The sequence below is a fragment of the Panicum hallii genome, chromosome 3, assembly GCF_002211085.1.
Source record: "Panicum hallii strain FIL2 chromosome 3, PHallii_v3.1, whole genome shotgun sequence".
Taxonomy (NCBI): Eukaryota; Viridiplantae; Streptophyta; class Magnoliopsida; order Poales; family Poaceae; genus Panicum; species Panicum hallii.
This window is the reverse complement of record NC_038044.1, coordinates 5,810,126-5,829,747: the sequence shown is the minus strand read 5'-3', so window position 1 is coordinate 5,829,747 and position 19,622 is coordinate 5,810,126. Positions and strand designations below refer to the sequence as shown.

At 43.3% G+C, this 19,622-nt stretch overlaps 4 protein-coding genes and 1 pseudogene across 7 annotated transcripts; 4 read left to right on the top strand and 1 right to left on the bottom strand.

The window, feature by feature from the left end:
* Window positions 1-180: 180 nt before the first annotated feature.
* LOC112884360 (PGR5-like protein 1B, chloroplastic) lies at window positions 181-3,131 on the bottom strand. Of its 2 annotated transcripts, XM_025949739.1 has the most exons (7): window positions 2,675-3,126; window positions 2,399-2,461; window positions 2,211-2,297; window positions 1,868-2,102; window positions 1,668-1,741; window positions 1,464-1,562; window positions 181-545 (listed from the first exon to the last, which is right to left on the bottom strand). In XM_025949739.1, exons 1-7 carry the CDS (start codon window positions 2,852-2,854, stop codon window positions 450-452), a joined length of 834 nt encoding a protein of 277 aa, XP_025805524.1. In that variant the 5' UTR covers window positions 2,855-3,126; the 3' UTR covers window positions 181-449. The 2 variants fall into 2 exon arrangements, with proteins under 2 accessions (XP_025805524.1, XP_025805525.1); XM_025949740.1 differs by lacking the exon at window positions 1,464-1,562 and having other exon boundaries at window positions 2,675-3,131.
* A 399-nt stretch (window positions 3,132-3,530) lies between these two features.
* On the top strand, window positions 3,531-6,457 carry LOC112887004 (kinetochore protein Spc25-like). 3 transcript variants are annotated; one of them, XM_025953076.1, is made up of 8 exons: window positions 3,531-3,849; window positions 3,957-4,019; window positions 4,482-4,538; window positions 4,668-4,784; window positions 4,872-4,961; window positions 5,065-5,190; window positions 5,647-5,855; window positions 6,108-6,447. In XM_025953076.1, exons 1-8 carry the CDS (start codon window positions 3,618-3,620, stop codon window positions 6,117-6,119), a joined length of 906 nt encoding a protein of 301 aa, XP_025808861.1. In that variant the 5' UTR covers window positions 3,531-3,617; the 3' UTR covers window positions 6,120-6,447. The 3 variants fall into 3 exon arrangements, with proteins under 3 accessions (XP_025808861.1, XP_025808858.1, XP_025808859.1); XM_025953073.1 differs by having other exon boundaries at window positions 3,532-3,849; window positions 3,957-4,022; window positions 4,392-4,538; window positions 6,108-6,457; XM_025953074.1 differs by having other exon boundaries at window positions 3,533-3,849; window positions 3,957-4,022; window positions 4,392-4,538; window positions 5,068-5,190; window positions 6,108-6,457.
* A 195-nt stretch (window positions 6,458-6,652) lies between these two features.
* Window positions 6,653-10,021, top strand: LOC112887005 (uncharacterized protein RAB5IF homolog). Its single transcript, XM_025953077.1, has 5 exons — window positions 6,653-6,779; window positions 7,300-8,335; window positions 8,408-8,511; window positions 9,446-9,575; window positions 9,659-10,021. Exons 2-5 carry the CDS (start codon window positions 8,192-8,194, stop codon window positions 9,695-9,697), a joined length of 417 nt encoding a protein of 138 aa, XP_025808862.1. The 5' UTR covers window positions 6,653-6,779; window positions 7,300-8,191; the 3' UTR covers window positions 9,698-10,021.
* A 1,689-nt stretch (window positions 10,022-11,710) lies between these two features.
* LOC112887529 (scarecrow-like protein 30) lies at window positions 11,711-14,797 on the top strand. The gene is made up of 2 exons (XM_025953718.1): window positions 11,711-11,785; window positions 12,471-14,797. Exon 2 carries the CDS (start codon window positions 12,564-12,566, stop codon window positions 14,760-14,762), a length of 2,199 nt encoding a protein of 732 aa, XP_025809503.1. The 5' UTR covers window positions 11,711-11,785; window positions 12,471-12,563; the 3' UTR covers window positions 14,763-14,797.
* A 2,859-nt stretch (window positions 14,798-17,656) lies between these two features.
* Window positions 17,657-19,512, top strand: LOC112885071 (annotated as a pseudogene).
* The last annotated feature ends 110 nt before the right edge of the window (window positions 19,513-19,622 follow it).

Here is a 19,622-nt window from a genome sequence, read left to right as displayed (position 1 = left end):
AACTTCATATACACTTGTATAACGCTGATTGCATCTGACCAAGTTTGTATACATGTTGAGTATCCAGAATATATTAATTCACACGCATCCTCGATGAAATAATTAAACATGTTTGGTGCAGAGTTTCAGCCTTTTGGACCCTCCCTCCTGATAGCATGGATGCCTTCGTAGCTTCTCGAGTGGTGCTTTACCATTGTATCATAGGTTTATCCAAAAAAAAGACACAAAAATACAATGCAACATGGGTTCATCTGCAGTGTTTGGAAATCTCAGAAAGGAATGTACTATTTGTTTTACAAAATACTTTACTTGACCAATCTTTCAATGGATTCGTACACAATAAGCCCTCCTGATCAATAAGAGTGGTATTTGAAAAATGATTCAGTCGATCAGAAGAGTGCCATCTCGCAAGATGATCTTAACTTTCTTCAGCAGCTGACATTGGAACTCTAGTCTTTTATCCATTTCCGTTTCCTAGGATGCCCTTGCTTCACTAGATAAACTCGGCCGTAGACCCAGCTTCTTCTAGGCCCTGACAACGATTTCTACATAGCAACACCGCAAGGAAAACATATATATACTTTGTTCTGTGATGCCAAAAAATATACATCCACTAAATATTTCAACTCCCAAACCCAATGGAAATCTAGAATCAAAGCTCCTACACTAAGTTTGTCTTGTATATTCATTAGTGTACCCATTACTGCGTGTCAATTGTGCCAGAGAATTAAGGGCCTGAAACCTCAATGCACGACGTATAAAAAGGGAATCAGAATTTTTGTGATACTGCAAGAGCTCGGTGAAGATTTCACAGTATTGCACCCTGGCAAAGAAAACCGTACTGTTTTGCATGTATTTCTACCCAAATAACATAAATTCAACACCAAAATTTAAAATGTTCACAGCTATATGTGTCCTACTCGCCATCTGGAAGACTATAAGGCCATGGTGCACACACGCTGGACTCCCTGTCGAGGCTGAAATTGCTCTTGGGGATTCCTGGTGCCTACTGATGAATGGCCTATCCATCAGCGAGAAGGCCGGTGTCAGTATGGATATGGTCTGGTGCGATCTGACAGCTGACGGGCAACAGGAGAATCAGCTAAGCCGAAGAGCATGGCAAGATAAAGGAATCTGCCTGATACTCGGAGCTGTACCAGAGGAATGTCTTTTTAGTGGGAAATGTGTGCTGCATCTCTGGAGTGTAGCCTTATGATGTTGCCTTTCAGTGAACTCTTAACTGATCTGCGTTGTGAAGCTGGTGTGTGTGGAAACAACAAGGGTGATGTCTCTGTCTGTGTTGTGATGCTGTAAAACAGCAAGGGTGGTGTCTGTGCTGTGATCTTGTAATGCTGGTCCTGATTAATCTATGGACGGGGCTCTGTCCCTTTAATTCTAAAATGTACACAACTATACATTTCAACACAGCAAAGTGGTGTCAAAATGACAGGTATTTCACATACCTCAATTTTAGTACGATACTCCAATGGGCATTCACAAACATGACATTCTGCTCTATGAGGTGCTCGAATGGATTTATCAGTCTTAACAAATGCAAATACCTGACAGCAACATGCTCAAGTTTCTCAGGTCGCCAGATGATTATAGATAAACGATAATAAGCAGAATGATAATTGATTAATGTCATTACTAGAACTAAAGCTGACCTGCTCGCCACAATTTGGGCAGGAGCCTTTCAGTGCAACCAAATTATTTGACAATAAGCCTCGCAGTGCACCAACTGACCGAGGAAAAAGATTCAATCAGATGGTTAACCCATGAGTGGAAATTAAGACATGAGGTATGTTACCACATGATATGGTGAAGGTGAAACTCCAAATACCAGCACTTAAGATCAATTTCTTACCAGAAGCAGATGCAATGGGGTAACCAACCAGGTAGCCCATTCCAACTAAAGCCAGGTCATTAACTCTTGTTATAGCGTCAAGGGACTTTGTGCCGTACAAGAGGTACCTTGCTCCGAATGCGTCTCCGAATGCAAGGCTCAGGGTGTAGAGACTTGGAACCAGGAAGGCTGAGGTGCCAAACAGGAGCAGCAACATCCAGATGCTTGATAATGCCATAAACATTGATTGGTCCTCCTGCCCTACACCCAAAGGCCGATTGAAACATCAAAGTGTAAGCCATCTTAGGCTTGGCGTTGAGGGAATGGGACCAAGTTCTAAGCGAATAATAATGTGAAAGGTTACCTCAGCGTCGGCATAAGTTGACTGCCTTATGAGGCTGCAACGGGGGTATTTCACAACAGATTTGGAGCCATAGAGCCGGAGCTTCAACTGCGAGAGTTAGATGATTTGTGAGAAGACAAAGCTGAAGTCTAAATTTGTGGAGGATTACGTATCAGTTAATCTTGATTGCTACAGAGGTATGAATTTACCTCGACTTTGTCAAACATGTCATCGACGATCAATGGCTGACCGCTGTAGTAGGAATCCCTGGCCTGCACAGGGTAGACGATATCAACATGTTAATGACTGTTAATCCAATTGCGCAATTAGCAATTCAGCCTGTTCGGCTGGCTTTGCTGCTGTGGACGGCTAATAATGTATGAAAAAACATATATATATATATATATATATATTTGTTTCCCTTTAATCCGAAAGGTGAAAACACTGATCAAACCGAGCAGGAACAAACTAGCAACGCAACGCACCTGGTGGTAGAGCGCCTCGAGCTTCTCCTGGCTGGCGGTCTCGATTGGGCCCACGTAGAGGCAGGACGGCCCCTCCGCCGCGGCCGCCGCCACCGCCCAGGCGCCGCGCAGCCCCACCCGGGGCGGGCGCGGGCGGCTGAGGCGGCCGCTCCCGTGCGCCACTCGGGCGGCGGCGGCCATAGACTCAAGCCGAACGGCAGCGGCAGCGCTCGCCCCCGTCGCGGACACCTCTCTCCTGCTGGGGTGGGGGGAATGCGTTGCGTGCGAACGGAGCGCGGCGCGAAGGCAACAGGAAGGCAACCAAATCGGGCATCACCTGGCCGTCGTGCTCCGGGCAGGAAATCGAGCGAGCGGCGGTTGCGTGGAGCGACGGCGAAGGGGTCCCGCCACCGTGTGGCTCCGCTCAGCGGGGCGACGGCATCGCACGGGCCAGATCTTTTGTAAGAGCGTTCGTTCCGTCTTATCTTATCCAATTTCCAGTCGTTTTATTGCTCATGCGAAACACACGCACGCTTCCTGTGCTCCAGGAGATTGAAATCGCGATCGGCCGAAAAGAGACGGATCTAGAATAATCTTAAATTGTAAATTGAAATCTACTGGATCGCGAGATTTCAATTGGGCGAAAAGATTGTAGTAAATTAGCAGCTTGGAACGTGGAACAATTACGTTCCTGTAGCCTCTTTTTTTCTTCTAAAAAATAAGCCATCCAGCCCGGCCCGACTCTCAAAACAAACCCACCGTAAAGATGGGCCAAACTATCCAGCCCAGCCCAACTACGGATCTCCATGCCCCAACAGGCCAACACAAACTCCAAATCCAAAAAGTTTCTGGAATTCCCTCTCTTTCTTCTCTCGCCAAAAACCAAAAAAAATCAGAGAGGAGAGAGAGAGAGAGAGAGACGCTCGTCGTCGGGGTGCCGGGCCCGCTTGGAGCCGAGCAGCGGATGGCGTCGTCGGTCGAGCAGCAGATGGCGGCCGCCCTCGAGCGGGGAGCCCCCGTCGCCACCGCGCCTGGCGGAGGCGGCGCGGGAGCGCTGGATCCCCAGTGGAGGAAGACGGCGGCGGCGGCGCTGCGGGGGCGGATGGCGGCGCAGCGCGAGCGGGGGGCGGGCGCCGCCGCGCTAGCGTCCGCCCGCTCGCTCGCCCTCCAGGCCTTCTCGCGCCAAGGCACCCAAGGTAACTGCCACGTCGCCCTTCCTCCCCTCCCGCTCCCTAATCCCAGTTCTGGCCCGCGGAAACCGTGCCACCATTTCGAGTGATTCCGTGTGGTTTGGATGGTGCAGAGCAGCTCAAAGGGCTCAAGGATCAGTTGCGCGACCTCCAATCTCAGCTCACCGAAACTCTCTCCGGTACGTGCAAGCTTCCTCTAACAAATTTTGGGCAGTAACGTGGTGGGACTTCAGGACTGTCCAGTTCAGTTCCTTCCCCTTCTTCAGTAATGGCCTTTTATGTTATTCACGGTTTTGGGATCACGCTTACCTAATTTACGGTTCACGGCTGGGAGCCTGAAAATGCATACTGCACGACCCCCCCCCCCCTCTCCCTCTGTTACTCTGAAATTCTGATGATATGTGCAATTTTTGTATCTTGTGTTGACCCCAAAACCGCACACATTGCATCATTAATCTTGCTAGATGATTATGCAATTGGTTGGTTCATGAGACCACCGCATGGATGCTGAAATCTGGTGTGTGTAAACTCCACTCCGCCCTTTGCAGTTCAGTCGTGCAAGGAATCAAAGGGCAAACTTACCACCGAGTCGATTTCTGACGCCACTGCTATGATTGAGCGGCTCGGTAACTCGGTTGCCGATCTAAGGGACAAGAGGGACAAACGCACCACAGTCATATCCGAGCTACTTCAAGGTACACCTTATCTAGCCTTCCCATGCTACATTCGTCTTTTGGGCGGTTGTTGTGCCTGATTGTTCACAGAAGTCGTCATAAATATAATATGCGAGCCCGGTGATGTACTTTATTTATGGCCTATGGCAGCTCTTGAACCACTGGAAGCAAATACTAATGAAGATGCAGCAGTGCGGGAGAAGATGGAAGAAGCTGTTTTCTGGTATGAGAAGTTTCTTGGCTTCAAGATCGTTGGAGGAGAAGAAGGTAAGCAATAAACAAATTTCGTACTACGCTTAAGTACATGAAGTTGATGCCTTATTCCCTGACAAGCATCCTGTTTGCTTCCTGAAGGTGTGAAGTTTGTTTTCAACAAGGTTGACCCGCAAAGTCCAGAGACAGAATACTCATTTTGCATAAATTTTGACAAAGATAGATATAACTGTGAGTTGAAGCTCCTTATGAGATTTTGTCAACTGCCTTTGTTGATACCTCATTCTCCATTTTTCACATGGACATGTTTCTAAAAGTTTTTTTTTTGTCACAGCAGTGCTCGAATGTGATCCGCACATCAAAGATGTTGAGAAACTGGTGAAGGATTTGAATTTGAGTGATAATGTAGTCAAGTTTGTAAGGATCATCAGAGAGAAATTCCAGTCTTCTGCAATGAATGGTAACCAATAATATTTATATCCTTGGTACAATTATATGAACAAGTGTCAGATTCATAAACATCTTCTACAAGCATAATATTAACATGAACTTTTGCCTTTTCTTTTTTACCAAATGCTAGTAAGGGGCAATGGGGTTAAGCAGAGCAGACCTGTTTTCTTCCCAAGTAAACATGTGACTTTGCCCCAAATACATCATTTATATATACATAAATGAATTACACTGCGCACTGTCAATTGCAGAGGTTTTATGGGTTGGTTCTTATGTAGTTCTGGTTGTGGTGGAATCTCCAAAGTATATTTCTAATGTTACAATTTACAAATAGTACAGTGCATGATTTCCAACTTAAGAACCAGATCTCCTTTTCTTTCCCATTATGGAATGAACTTGCAGATCAAAGTGCATGTTCTGTACTTTTTTGGGGTTATCCTTTAACTCTTGTCACTGCATTCCTCAGGGGCTCTTCCTATAAGCACAGTTGTTGAACCAGATGTCTCTGCTGCACCATTTCCATCTCCCATGGTGACTTCAGTTGATGGCAGAAGTGAGGATGTTCCAAATCAAAGCCATTCCCAAAGCAAGAAGCAGTCTCTTCCTGCTAAGAGAGGAGCCACAGCCCTGTCAGCAACATCTCCTGGCAGTTTGCGTCGTTCCTCACGTGCCAAGGCAAGTTGACTGTATCTCTAGACCAATGGTGTTTTTGGGATTCTATTCTTGATCATTCTTAGGTCCCGTTTGGTTCCTAGAGGCTAAATAGCCCTGTCACATCAAAGAGAATCTTATGTGACAAGATTCTCTTTGATGTGACGGGGCTAAAGTTTAGCCCTTATGAACCAAACACCCCCTTACTAAAGGGGATAAAGGGGAAACCAAACTGCTGCTGAATGTCGTGTCATAGTTTTCGCATTGTTTGCTCAGGGCGTGCGGTGAGCTGGCAGCCAAGCAGATTCTGACCTGGACAAGCTGATGAATCCTCCTCTTCTGCCTGTGATTTGGTAGAAGCCTAGAAGGAACCAAGTGATTAGCTGATGTAGTGTGGTGATTCTGCTGTCCTTATGGTGTGGCTGCTTGGTTGGCTTGGCAGAGTTGCTAACTTGGCCTGTAAATAATTTCTTATAGTCTGCTCTAGTGGATGAGTTCATGAGTCGTGTTCTGGTTAATGGTGTGTGTATATGGTAAGTGTCGTTGAGATCTCCACAACCATGAGTAGAAAGTGACTCCTTGGTTTTCTGAAATTTCCATGAGGGCGTTTCTTGCACCTTGGTACAGACATTGGTGTTTCGGTGACAGTGCGTCCCCAGATAAAATACAACAGACTAACAGAGGGCCCACTCATGCATGCCCAATTGCCCAAGTAATTGTTTGGGTGAGTATGCACTTTGGCCACTCGATGTACCAATGTGCTGTTCCATTACACTTTGATCACTCCATGCACCAAGGCCTCTCACTTGTGTGTTGTTCTGGTTTAGGGTTAAATTCCGAGTTTTCATGGGGATCTTTACTTTCTTCTATGTGTAAAAGGATGGTACATGCTCTTTTTAATGCTTCGATCCAATCATCAGGTGCATCACCTGATCACCCAGTGAAAAGGTAAGATCCTGTTTGGTTCCGGAGGATTAAATTTTAGTCCTATCACGTTAAAGGAATCTTGCCATATAGGAGTATTAAATAAAATCTGTTTACAATTTTTTTCACAGATGGGTGCTAATTCGCGAGATGAATTTAATGAGCCTAATTAATTCATAATTTGCAACAGTGATGTTACAGTAACCATCTACTAATCATGGATTAATATACCTCATTAGAGTTATCTCGCGAATTAGCCCAGATTCTACAATTAGTTTTATAATTATATTTGATTTAATACTTCTAAATGACAATATTCTGTTTGATGTGATAGGGCTAAAGTTTAGTTCTTCGGAACCAAACAGCCCCCTCAATCCATTCCTGGTCTCTTAGCAAATGATGATTATGCCGCCGCCAGGCCCTCTCGGCGCCGCCCCCTCGGCCCCCCTCCTCTGTTCCTCCGGTGGCCTCGCCGGTATGCGGAGGAGCGGGGACCCATCCTCTTTATAGATCTAGTCTTTTATTTTCTTTTATTTTCTTTCAGATTTGGTTCTCTAGCGACATTGGTGAGGTGGTGACGACCATGACGCTGTGGAATAAGGTATGTCCGGCCTCACCCTCCCTCGATGACGCCCGATCCGGCGCCAACGAAGGGCCAATGAAAATTGGTTCTGCTGGATCTGAGGTTCTCTCCAAATCTTGCAATTGGTGTGTCAATCAAGAGATGCAGTTGGCTATCTTTTGTTGTGGCAACTTCGATCTCTTCTTTCGATTTATTCTTGGACAAGATCCGGTTTCTTCAACCCTCTGTTTTAGTGGTGACGAATTGCAAGCCTGCGTTGCTTGGGTTACTAGATCTTGTTGTAAGCGGTGAGTGGTTTTTTCGGTCTTCAAAGCCTTGTGTGGCGATGGCGTTTACAGGTGTTCTTTTCCCTTGCTGCCTTTCCAGTGCATTTTTCAAGCTTAGGTGGACGACGAACATTCGTTCAGTGCATTTTTAAGCTCCGGTGGATGACGAACATTCGAATGAAGATGACGACGAGAGAACTTTTCGATGTAATTTATTTTCTTTATATCATTTTATATCAAGTTGTCCTTCTTTTGTACCTCCAATTATTTTCCTTAATATGAATCAGATATGAGACACCTTTCTTGTGTCTTTCTAGAGAAAAGCAAATGATGATTATGCCATATAGGCTATAGCAGGTTCGTCCCTTTTCACTTCCTCCAGGGGCATAATTGCATAAACGTAAATACCAAAAGCTGCGGGGGGCGCGGCCGTAGAAAAAGGAGGGAAGGGAGCGCCGCCGCTCGACTCCAGCTAACTGCCTCGATTTGGAACTGCCCCGTGCACGTGCGCCGCCGCGATCCGCATCTCCCGCCTCGCCACGGGGATCCCGCCGCCGCTCCACCCGCTTCTGCCTCCAGCGAGAGAGATGGCCAAGGCCAGGTCGTCGGCGAAGCAGTCGCGCGCGCAGGCGCAGGCGCAGGCGCAGCAGCAGAACGGCGGCGGTGGCGGCGCCCACGCGCTCTCCTCCAAGCTCGCCAGGTACCTCGACCCGGAGGCCTCCTGGGACAAGGTACCCCCGCCGCCCTGGCTACTATCTCGGCCCTAGCTGCCGCTGATGCTCTCGGCTCTCGGCTTTTTCCAGGACCAGCTGCTGGACGCGGTGCACTGGATCCGCCAGGCGGTGGGGCTCTTCTGCGGCCTGCTCTGGGGAGCCGTCCCCCTCGTCGGCGCCGTCTGGATCGCGCTGTGAGTCCCAACCTCTCTCTCATCTTCTCATGCTCCAGGGTTGCGCTGTAGATCTGTTTGCTTTCCTACGGTAATCTTAGATGCAATTCATGTACAATGGAGCGAAAACGCGTGAATGAGCGAGATTAAACTCTTTGCAGTGTAGAATCACGTATCAGGGCTTGACTTCCCTTGCTGGGGATCAGAAACTCGGGTCAATTTTATACGTCATGGACATTGCAACTGAGCACAATCAATGTTTTTTTAAGATAATGGATAAACCGGCCTAATATATCTACATGGTGGATATTAAATTGACAGTGTTAGAGTATTGGAGTTTAGGAGAGTAATCCTCGATTCCTCATGTTATTAAGTTCAGGGAGGGATGATTTCACCACTGTTAGTAGTCACATGTGGGCCAGATCTGTTGTTACCACTTGAATTTGCTTGCCAGTTGGGATCTGATTAACTGGACGCAAGCATAATTTGCTAGTTACCTCTGTAGAATGCAGAACTTTGGCTATTTTCTGCTTCTAATTCCTAAGCGGTACTAAAAACAACTGCGGCAGTATATAGCTGTGTGCACAAACATTTCATCCTTGGATACATATTCTTCTGGTCTTGACTATTTTCGGGTTGAAATGCATGGGTTTACATGAGTCTTGGTCAAGAGTGACTGTACAATACTCTTAAGGTAGCTTTAGGAACAGGAAAGACACACAGAACAGAGCAATGGCTGATTACCTGCTTTTATTTCGGATGTGTGCTAAGCAATAGACATACTGATTGCCATAGGAAAATGACTTTTGTTGCCACGACCTAAATGCAGTTAGCCGTTGCTACTTTTTTCACGCTTCTGTAAAAGTACTATGGCTTTAGGGCTGATGTTTATTTGACCTGAGCATGTGAGCTTTTACTATGGATTTGTTATAACTTATCATGTGGCATTTTTCAGATTTATGGCTATTTCGACTGGCATTATTTATTGGTACTACGCATACGTGTTGAAGATCGACGAGGAGGAATATGGAGGCCATGGGGCGCTACTTCAGGAGGGACTTTTTGCTTCTTTCACCCTTTTCCTGGTAACTATTCTACTTCATCAATAGGAATGAACTAATGTTGATTTAATCATTGACACCTCATTTACCTTTTTTATTGCTTGCAGCTTTCGTGGACCCTAGTATACAGTTTGGCTCACTTTTGAGAAGCTCCTTTGCTGCACATACCATGCAATCTTTGCTCACCGTGTCAGCAGAAGAGACACACCAGAAAAGTGTAGATTAAGGAGCATTTTAGAACAAGCATTGTATCAAAACGGGTCGGAGTTGTAATGTTATTTCCCAAACCCAGTGTAATTTTGGTACTATGGGTTTAGCTCAGTGCGAGGTAGAACACTGGCAATGAAATCTTCAATCGGAGGGGAAAATGTTGATCACTGAGTTTGCAGTCAAACAGCATTCTGTTGCTCAAGCCATGAATTCGATGTACAACATTTAACGCATCAATTGTTCTGAGTTTTTTTTTTATATGTGATGCTGGGTGAACTATCAGAAAGCTTATTTTGTCAGATGAACCATACTGCAATGCCGAAATCTAAAGACACTTGTACCTATTGGTGACAAGCAGAATCTATACTTAACGTATGTTTGAACCAACAGTGGAGGAAGTTGAAAATTGAAATCAACTGCATGTTTCGACTGTATCAATGTGCTTTTCCATAGGAGTTGCTGATAAGAGGACGTTTTGCCTTTGCATAGGTTCCAATCTGTTTGGTCAGAAGCATCATTCCTTAAACCCAAAGCAAGAGCTCTGGTCTATTAAATCCTGGGCTTCTTTCCAAAACGACGTTGAAGACTGCTGCATGATTATTGTCACCAATATGGTAAGATTTGTTAAAGAAAAATCTTCCATGGGAAATATTGCACCAGATGGTGGAGGCTATTTGGGCTGCTAACACCCTATGGAAATGCTTTTACAAAAGCCTGCCAGAATAGAGCACAGGTTTGAACAACCTTGCACCATTGAGAAGTGAATTTGCTTAGACAATTATGTCTAGATCATATACATCTGCATTTGTTTTGCCGGCGCCATTTCCAGGTATTTCTTTACTCTTTAGCTTTAGTAAAGTCGATTGGTTCTTCTTTCTTTGGAAGAAAAGGATGAGATAATGACTTTTGGTTGGTTCAACCGTTCCAACCTGGATCCATTTGTTTCAACTCCGCTTTTGGCGCCATTAGCTGTACTTGCATCTTGTACCTATTGTCATGGACAGTCGCTGCCAGTCCATTACTCTAGTTTTCATCATCAACAGAAGGTAAAGTTCATTTCCTCATGGTTTGTGGACGCTGTTACGTAATATGGTACGACTTCGTCTGCTTAATCAAATATATATTTGTATTGATGTTGAGTGCCTTGTAGTTTGCTACAGATGGGTTGAAACCTGGAGACCGCATAAAAAGTATATGCATCTGCTGTCTATGAAAAATACAATCAATTGCATAAAACAATCTACTGCACACGGGAAAGCAGGGTGGTATCATTATGAAATCTTGGGCCACTATATGATATTTCCTATAGCTCCACTCTCCACTTACAAGTTGCGACTTAATTTTGTCATATGGGTGAACTAAAACTTTATGTACATGGTATCATTCTCAAGTCTTGGGGCATTCTCTCCCAAATTCTTCAAATTTCTAAGTTCGTTTCGCACCAAGTTAGGATTTTTTTTTGTCATTTAGGTGAACAATGCAAGAGTTCTACTATAGGCTAACAAGTTTTACAAGAATTAGTACGCCATTAACCTTGACGTTAGTTTGGTTTGCTGCGTGGATGATCTTATGTCTTTTTAAACTCCTCTGAGCACTGAATCCTAACCAGCTGGTCAATCGTTCTCGCTCTTTCCTCCCAATCTTCGCCCCTTATCGATCATCCAAACTGCAGCGGCTGAATTATAAAGAGGATGAGAAATCAATTTCTGCCTAATTTTATACGCAAAGGGTGACAACAACCTGGAGCATTCTGTCTACATCCTGAATGTCACCATCCCAACAGGAAAAGAAGAAATTGAAGCTACAAGGAAACGTCTGAGAGGAGAGGACATAACAAGTTTATTTAGTTTACATCGACACCACAGAATCTGTGCTCAGTGTGGCAATACCATGGGACATCTCAAGTCTCGACGATTATGATCTCTATATAAGCTTGGCTGCCTGCCTACATAGAAAAACATATGCCCTCTTCTCCCTCTGCCATCTTCTACACAAGACGTTGGTGCTGTTGCTGATTTGTAAAGGTATGTTGCCGCGTACTTTCAATGCTTGTTCTTCATGTCCAAAAGTTGGCATTTATCTGTTCAAATAAAATTAGAAAAATCAGGATCACTCTTTTGCTGCAAGAAGCACTATAAGTTGAGTCTTCTTCATTTGCAGTCCAGGAACTGATGCAAAACCACAAGATCTGTAATAGGAAGTCATACATGTTGCCCACCATGGCATACTAAAACAATTTTCTATACCAATATAAAAAGCACCAGTTGCTTTCCTTTCCATATTAACCAATCAAAGTGTATGAGGGTCGGTTAAATCCATTCATTCAACTGCATCTAATGACTCCTATTCATTTTGCACAAATCTTTTTCTCCAACGTATAAGAATATCTAAGCTACTATTGTGGCCCATCATTACCAACACTTCAGTTAACTAATACTGTAGCTACCACTAAGTGACCCCTAAGTGCTATCACCTCAATTAACTAGAAACATACATTGCACACATTGGTTGTGGCTTAGTATAACCCAGCTGATCTAAATAACCTTTCTTGTAAAACCTATTCTTACCAAACCATTTAATTAGTGGTAGACGCATGATTGCATGAACCATTCTGTGTTCTAGAAATTAGAAAGGTGAATCTAATTGTCATTATCCTTGAAGTAAATTGAAGACTCATACAAATTAGTTTTTTTGTCTTCCCTGTTGCAGAGAAGAAGCTGAACATTAGTTGTGGGCTTCAGAACAATCATCTTTGTATAAAGGTTTGAAGGGAAAATCCTCCCTCTGTGGTGAATAAACTCTATGGTGATTGAACCTCACTTTGATGACCTGCACACCATTACAAGAACCGAAAAACCATGTGATGGATCTTCCTCTTCTTCCCAGCAGCAACTCACAACATATAACTACAGACTGTCTGATCCCCAGTTCTTTCCCCAACCAACCAATAATGAATCGAACGCAGAAATCTCCGACCTGGTCCCCATCCCTGGAATGTATAATGTCAGTAGCAACCTCGGACAAAACCAACTTCAGATTCCTGCAGGGATAAGCCCAGACTACCAAAGGATCAGATCAAACAATGCTCTTCACAACATTAGCCAGATGCTGATGGAGGATGTCGATGAGAGGGTTGGCTTGCATGAAGGGGAGCCCGCCCTTCATGCTGCTGAGAAGGCCTTCTATGATATTCTAGAGCAGGTATACCCGCCTTCATGGCCACCACTCTGTAGCAACAATGAAGCAGATGGCCCAGATGAGAGCAGGAACAATTGCCAAAAACGGCCTCGCAGCACTAGCTCCACTAGTGACATGTCCAGTCGCAGCGTGTTACACCCCTTACCAGCCCCTTTGAGTCCATATAACTATGGCAGGAGTCTTTTCATGCCATATCAGCCTTCAACAAGCACTGGGAGGGCCGCTAGATTTGGCTTCCCTGCCTTGCAAATCATAAGAAGTGCCGAGGATGCAAAGGGGTTTGATAAAAGTGTCATCTATTTGGACAGCGACAAGCTTTGCATCTGCAGGCTGACTACAAAGGCGAAAGAAGTCGAGAAGAGCAAATATGCAGTCTTTCAGATCACAGACCACAGGGGGAACAATCCATATACCCAAGATTTGAATAACAGGGAAGGGAGAAGCAGCAAACAACATACGAATACGGTTACTTGCGAAATAAGCCAAAACAGAAAGTTTGACAGAATTCTGCTTTGCTACCGTCATGAATGTTTCAACGAAACAGTAAGCCTGCGAGAATTGATGGGAAAGCAAGCAAGGAAGGATTCACCGAAAGGTCAAAGCAAAGGACCTGCTCAACAGAAGCTGCGGGGCAAGAGGCAGATCAACAAAGAAGTGGTCGATCTTAGGACTCTCCTCATCCACTGTGCACAATCTGTAGCAGCTGACGACCGTCAGCTGGCCACTGAGCTCATCAAGAAGATAAGACAGCACTCCTCGCCTGATGGAGATTGTACTCAGAGGTTGGCCTTTTACTTAGTGGATGGCCTTGAGGCACGTCTAGCTGGGATCGGGAGTCAGCTGTACCGCAAATTCCTGGAGAAGCGAGTAACTGATGAAGAGGTGTTTAAGATCTACAAACTTTGTCTTGCGGCTTTCCCTTTGCTCAGGGCGTCAAACGCCTTTGCCAACAAAACTATTGTTGAAGCCTCCAGGGGGCAATTGAAGGTGCACATCATCGATTTTGGCATATGCTTTGGCTTTCAGTGGCCATCACTGATCCAGCAGTTTGCTGAGCAAGGAGTGCCTCCAATGCTTCGGATTACAGGCATAGATGTGACTCGACCAGGTTTCGGCACCTTGGAGATCACTGAGCAGGCAGGGAAGCGGTTGGCTGATTATGCAAACATGTTTAAGGTACCTTTCCAATATCAGGGCATTTCCTCACGATTTGAAAACGTTCAGATTGAAGATCTCAACATCGAGGAGGATGAACTTCTCATAGTCAACTGTTTGTACCGGATGAAATCTCTTGGCGATGAGACAGTATCCATGAATAGCGCAAGGGATAGGGTGCTGAAAATCATGAGAAGGATAAACCCAAAGGTCTTCATTCTCGGCGTCGTGAATGGGTCATACAGTTCTCCCTTCTTTATAACGCGTTTCAAAGAGCTCCTGTTCCATTACTCCTCAGTGTTCGACATGTTTGATGCAAATGCTCCACGGGATAATGAAGCAAGAAAGCTGTTAGAGGGGAGAGTGCTTGCGCGGGAGGCGATAAACATCATAGCATGCGAGGGCGCAGAAAGGACAGACAGGCCAGAAACTTACAAGCAGTGGCAAGCAAGGTGCCTCAAGGCCGGGTTCGAGCAGCTCCCTGTCGATCCAGCTATCTTAAATTCAATAATAGAAATGAAGAAAGCGATTTATCATGAGGACTTTGTTGCTGATGAAGACAGTGGCTGGCTGCTACAAGGATGGAAAGGCAGAGTGATGCATGCAATATCCAAATGGAAGCCCAATGAATCATGTTCTGATCAGTAAGAAATTTAAACAGTTCTTCGTATGTACTGGCTGTATCTTGTTATGCACTCCTGAACACAACGCGTCCAGAGATGCAATTCCGGTTTTAATTTGGAACTCTCCATCTTGTTTTATTTGGTTCACCTGGCCTATGACAAAAGAAATCTTGGAAAAATAAACAAAAGAAGGTAGCTGTAATTCTTTATTTTTGCCATTCTTTATATGGAAAGATCTGGTTTATATTCTTAAACTATCACAAAAGTCCAATTTTCAACCTTCAACTACAAAACTGGGTACCATAGGCCATTTAACTATCGAAACCGTGCAAATTTGGCCCTTTGAGAGGTTCAAAGGTGGTTTGTTTTAAAAAAAATTCTAATAAGATCTAAAAAATCATAACTAATCCATTTTAAATTAGAAAAAATATGAAGCTAGTATAAATTTTTTTTCTAAAAATGTAACCTATCTATTATTCCTCTATTTGAAACTTATTTATTTAAGAATAATAGGCATAACTACAAGCAACCAAATACTATGAACATAATAAAAAATTGGATCCGAATAACTGACAAGTAGAGTGTCAATAAATAGGTTACATTTCTAGAAAAAAATTATATCCATTTAGTATTTTTTTTGATTTAAAACAAATTAGTTGTGAATTTTTTAGTTTAAAATTGTATATTTTTAATTTTCACAAAATAAAAAACCACCTTTGAAACCATCCAAAGGACCAAATTTACACGGTTTTGATAGTTGGATGGCTTATGTTATTCAGTTTTGTAGTTGAAGGTTGAAAAATAAATTTTTGTGATAGTTTGAGGGTGTAAACCGGATTTTTCCGTTCTTTATATGTTCTAAATGGATTGCTCTACATGCCTATTTTTTTCTCTCATTTCATACATCGGCTTCGCAGATAACTCCAGAAACCACAGCGAAGAACCAAAAAAGTCCTCTTGAAATACTCATCCCATAACACTTTTTGATCGGATGTTTGAAGCAAGCTAATTTGGCCAGTCAGGGCATCATCTATTACTGACAGGAGGGAGCATTTGCTTATGCATTAGTTTTAGCTGCTAAACCTTGGAGCTTGACATTTTCGCATAAAAAGTAGATCATGCCCCACTAGACTTAATTCTTCATTTCTTGAGGGGAAAACAATAGGGGAGCCCTGACTGTGAGATGTAATTCTTCATTTTTCATGCAGCAGACAACTCATGCAGCAGAACTTCTCGCAGTAAAAGTACACGAAGCATTAAAAAACCCAATGCCATAGCTGCCCTGCAAAGATAATAATGTGTAGAAAGAACATCGAAATACTACTAGAAATAAACAGTTATCTAAATACCAAGGAAGGAATGATGCGCAATCAATCAATAGCTGGAGTTATATAGTTCCCATGACGCCTTGATCTATAATTGTTCCACCTTCACCTGTCTACTACTACTCCCTCTGTTTTATTTTTGGTAGTTATATTAGTATTTTTAAAAAGTATTTGGCAGTACATTTTAACTGTCGATTTCTCTTACAATATATCAATCATTTGTACAAAATCAATGTCATACTGAAAGATCTTTAAAATATGAATCTTATTCATCTTCCTTTTATACACTAAGCATATGTATAATTTGAATAATTGTTGGTCAAATTTATGAAGTTTGACCTTTTATACTCCCAATACGCCTACAAATTTCAAACAGAGGTAGTAGTAAATTATAGTGTAGATGATAATTTCTGTATTATTGGTCACTTCATCTGCATTCCCATAAATGTTTTTTTTTGTGTGTGCTGCCTAGGTTTTGACAGAAAGCGTTACCAGAAAACCATTTTCTTTCTCAATTATGCAGAAGACAACTTTTCGTACCTTCATGTCACAATCACGCCTTCAAATAAATCAGAAATAAACCAAGAAGAAGGTATACAAGTACAGCCCTTCTATAAAACTGAAAGATGTTGAGAAAAGGACAACAAGAAGCAACATCCAAGAGCAGCAACACACAGTTTGACAAACGCATCGACAAGAACAGCTCACCCTATGCACAATGAGAAACCCAAACCCCTTTCTTAAGGACCATAAGACAGCCAGTACTGTCCATGACTGCAAAACATGTTTGTGGTTTTTGGCCTTCCTCCACCATCTCCTCCGGGACATTGAAGAAAGCTATAATTTTGCTTCCTCATGTAATTTTGCTTGTTCACAGCAACCGACTAAGCAGCAGCATTTACTGTAAATACACTTTTGGTTATAGATTGTTTGAACTTTATGTTTCTGTGCAGCTTAAACAACTCCTAAATTGTTCATATGTCTACATTTTCCTTAACTAATGTGCCCTTCCAGAGTTCCAAGTATGTTTGCCAAAGGTATAACTTTACATGCGTAGAAGTATTACAGATTATCCTATATACTACAACGATCAAGATAGCTACAAGCCTATAACATTGAAAATACTTTTTCACATTTCATACAAAAGATAGCCTTATTTTTGCTGGTCAGTGATCTTGCAAAAATTATGTACACCTAGCTGGCTCCGAACTTTGGGATTAGTTCTGCGATTGTTGCTCAAACAAATTTATCCTTTTATAGCAATTCATAAGGAACACAAATTATTTTGGAATAATAAGTGAGCATATTACAGCGCTGCCTAGGTATGGGTCCAAAGGGTAGGAGAATAAGGGCGATAGAACAGGGCTTTCAGTTCAGTTCAGTTCTGTTGACAGAAGAACTAACAGCATGGTTACACATTTATTTTATCCATTCTCCATTGCAGATTATACACAGGATATGTTGGTTGTGAGCTTCAGAAGGTACAATTTTTGGTATATTAAGCATTGGAAGGCAAATTTTCGTTTGCTTGGTCAAGAAACACTTACAAAACATTGGTTGCATCTTTTTTAAACCATAGTAAAGCTCTAGCCCAATGGACAACCCTGAGTATTGCGAGATCAATTCAAATATGACTCTCGAATATATAAACAAAATATTAATGGAGGAGGATATTGATGAGACAGCCAGCATATACCAAGAACCTGATGCGCTTCAGGCCACAGAGAAGCCCTTCTATAACATTCTTGGACAGACATATCCATCTTCAGCAAAGGAGACAGTGATGAATAGCGATAGTCGAGTAGATTGTCCCGATGATAGTAGCAACAATTATCGTGAAGGGGCATGCAGTGGTAGCTTCATCAATGATTTTCTAGGGCCATGGGGTATACACCTGACAGCGAATGATGGCACTTCTCAAACTGACCACTTGTCTTTGCAATTTACAAAAGGTGATGAACAAGCAAATAAGTTTGTTGCCATTATTGAGAAGTTGGCAGTTGATCTGGATAGCAGTGAGCTCGCTGTCTCCAAACAAATGACAGATGCAATAGTTACACAAAAGGGCAAGCATGTAAACAAAATAAGGAGTCATCCACATATGAATTTGGAGTTATTGGACGCGAGGAACAGTAAGCATTTGGCAATTTCATGTAGTGAAACAATCCGGGATGAAACTTTTGACAGTGTTCTGCTCTGCACTGGGCAACTCTATTATGATGCTGCCCACCTTAGAGAAATGAAGGAAAAAGAAGCACGTGATAGTTCACAGATTGCTCAAAGCAAAAAATATGGCCAAGGGCAATTGAAGTCACGAGCTAAGAAGCAACAAGAGTAGATGATTGATCTCAGAGCTCTTCTCATCCAATGTGCACAAGCGATAGCATCTAACACCCAACCGTTTGACAGAGAGCTACTGACGAAGATAAGGAATCACTCTTCACCATATGGAGATGGTTCTCAGAGGCTAGCAAATTATTTTGTAGATGCTCTTGAGGCACGCGCAGCTGGGACTGGAAGTCAAATGTATCAGAAGCTGATGGCAAAACGAAAAAACACCACAGATATGCTCAAGGCCTACCGCCTTTTCATTGCAGCATGCCCTTTCGCTAATGTAGCATACTACTACTCCAATCAAACCATTGTTGATGTATTGGTGGGGCAACCAACGGTGCATATCATTGATTTTGGCATCACATTCGGCTTTCAGTGGCCATCACTAATCCAGCGCTTTGCAAATCGAGAAGGTGGCCCCCCAAACCTCCGTATCACAGGTATAGATGTACCCGAGCCAGGTTTTCGCCTCTGTAAAAAGATTGAGGAGACAGGAACGGTTGGCTGAGTATGCAGAAATGTTCAGTGTACCCTTTCAGTATCAAGGTGTTGCCTCACGATGGGAAAACATCTGCATCAAGGACCTCAACATTGGCAAGGATGAGCTGCTCATAATCAACTGCTTGCACCAAATGAAAAATCTAAGTGATGAGACAGAAGAGGATGAACCCAGAGGTTCTCATAATTGGTGTCGTGAATGGGCTGTACAATTCCCCATTCTTTCTACCAAGATTCAGAGAGGTTTTGTTTTGTTACTCTTCACTGTTTGACATGATAAATTCAACTGTTGCACGGAGTCATGAAGCAAGGATACTGATAGAGAGGGATCTCCTTGGAGCAGATGTGTTCAATGTTGTAGCGTGTGAAGGTGCAGAGAGGATCGAGAAGCCAGAGAGTTACAAACAGTGGCAAGCGAGAATCCTCAAGGCTGGGTTCAAGCAACTTCCTGTTAATCAAACCATTCTGAAGGGTTCAATAATAGAGAGAAAGAAGGAGCTTTATCATGAAGACTTTGTTGTCGATGAAGATAGTGGCTGGTTGTTGCAGGGATGGAAAGGAAGGATAATGCATGCACTGTCTTGATGGAAACCTAAAGAATCATATAGTAACCAGTAGGATCGAAGTGGATCTTTGTTTGCAAGTCAATTACACTATAATTCTGCAAGGAACTTAAGGAAATTTCAAAGCTCTGACCTCCGAGCTAGCTACACAACCTTCAGCAGAAA

Bases quoted from the DNA above. Each gene is read 5' to 3' on its own strand.
- LOC112884360 (XM_025949739.1), bottom strand. From the start codon at position 2,854: ATGGCCGCCGCCGCCCGAGTGGCGCACGGGAGCGGCCGCCTCAGCCGC. The intron at 1,742-1,867 runs GTAAGAAATTGA...TTCCTCGGTCAG, and splicing joins CCCCATTGCATCTGCTTCTG to TTGGTGCACTGCGAGGCTTA. The intron at 546-1,463 runs GTATGTGAAATA...GTTGCTATGTAG, and splicing joins AGTATCGTACTAAAATTGAG to AAATCGTTGTCAGGGCCTAG.
- LOC112887004 (XM_025953073.1), top strand. From the start codon at position 3,618: ATGGCGTCGTCGGTCGAGCAGCAGATGGCGGCCGCCCTCGAGCGGGGA. The intron at 3,850-3,956 runs GTAACTGCCACG...TGGATGGTGCAG, and splicing joins CTCGCGCCAAGGCACCCAAG to AGCAGCTCAAAGGGCTCAAG. The intron at 4,962-5,064 runs GTGAGTTGAAGC...TTTTTGTCACAG, and splicing joins TGACAAAGATAGATATAACT to CAGTGCTCGAATGTGATCCG.
- LOC112887005 (XM_025953077.1), top strand. From the start codon at position 8,192: ATGGCCAAGGCCAGGTCGTCGGCGAAGCAGTCGCGCGCGCAGGCGCAG. The intron at 8,336-8,407 runs GTACCCCCGCCG...GGCTTTTTCCAG, and splicing joins CGGAGGCCTCCTGGGACAAG to GACCAGCTGCTGGACGCGGT. The intron at 8,512-9,445 runs GTGAGTCCCAAC...GGCATTTTTCAG, and splicing joins GGCGCCGTCTGGATCGCGCT to ATTTATGGCTATTTCGACTG.
- LOC112887529 (XM_025953718.1), top strand. From the start codon at position 12,564: ATGGTGATTGAACCTCACTTTGATGACCTGCACACCATTACAAGAACC.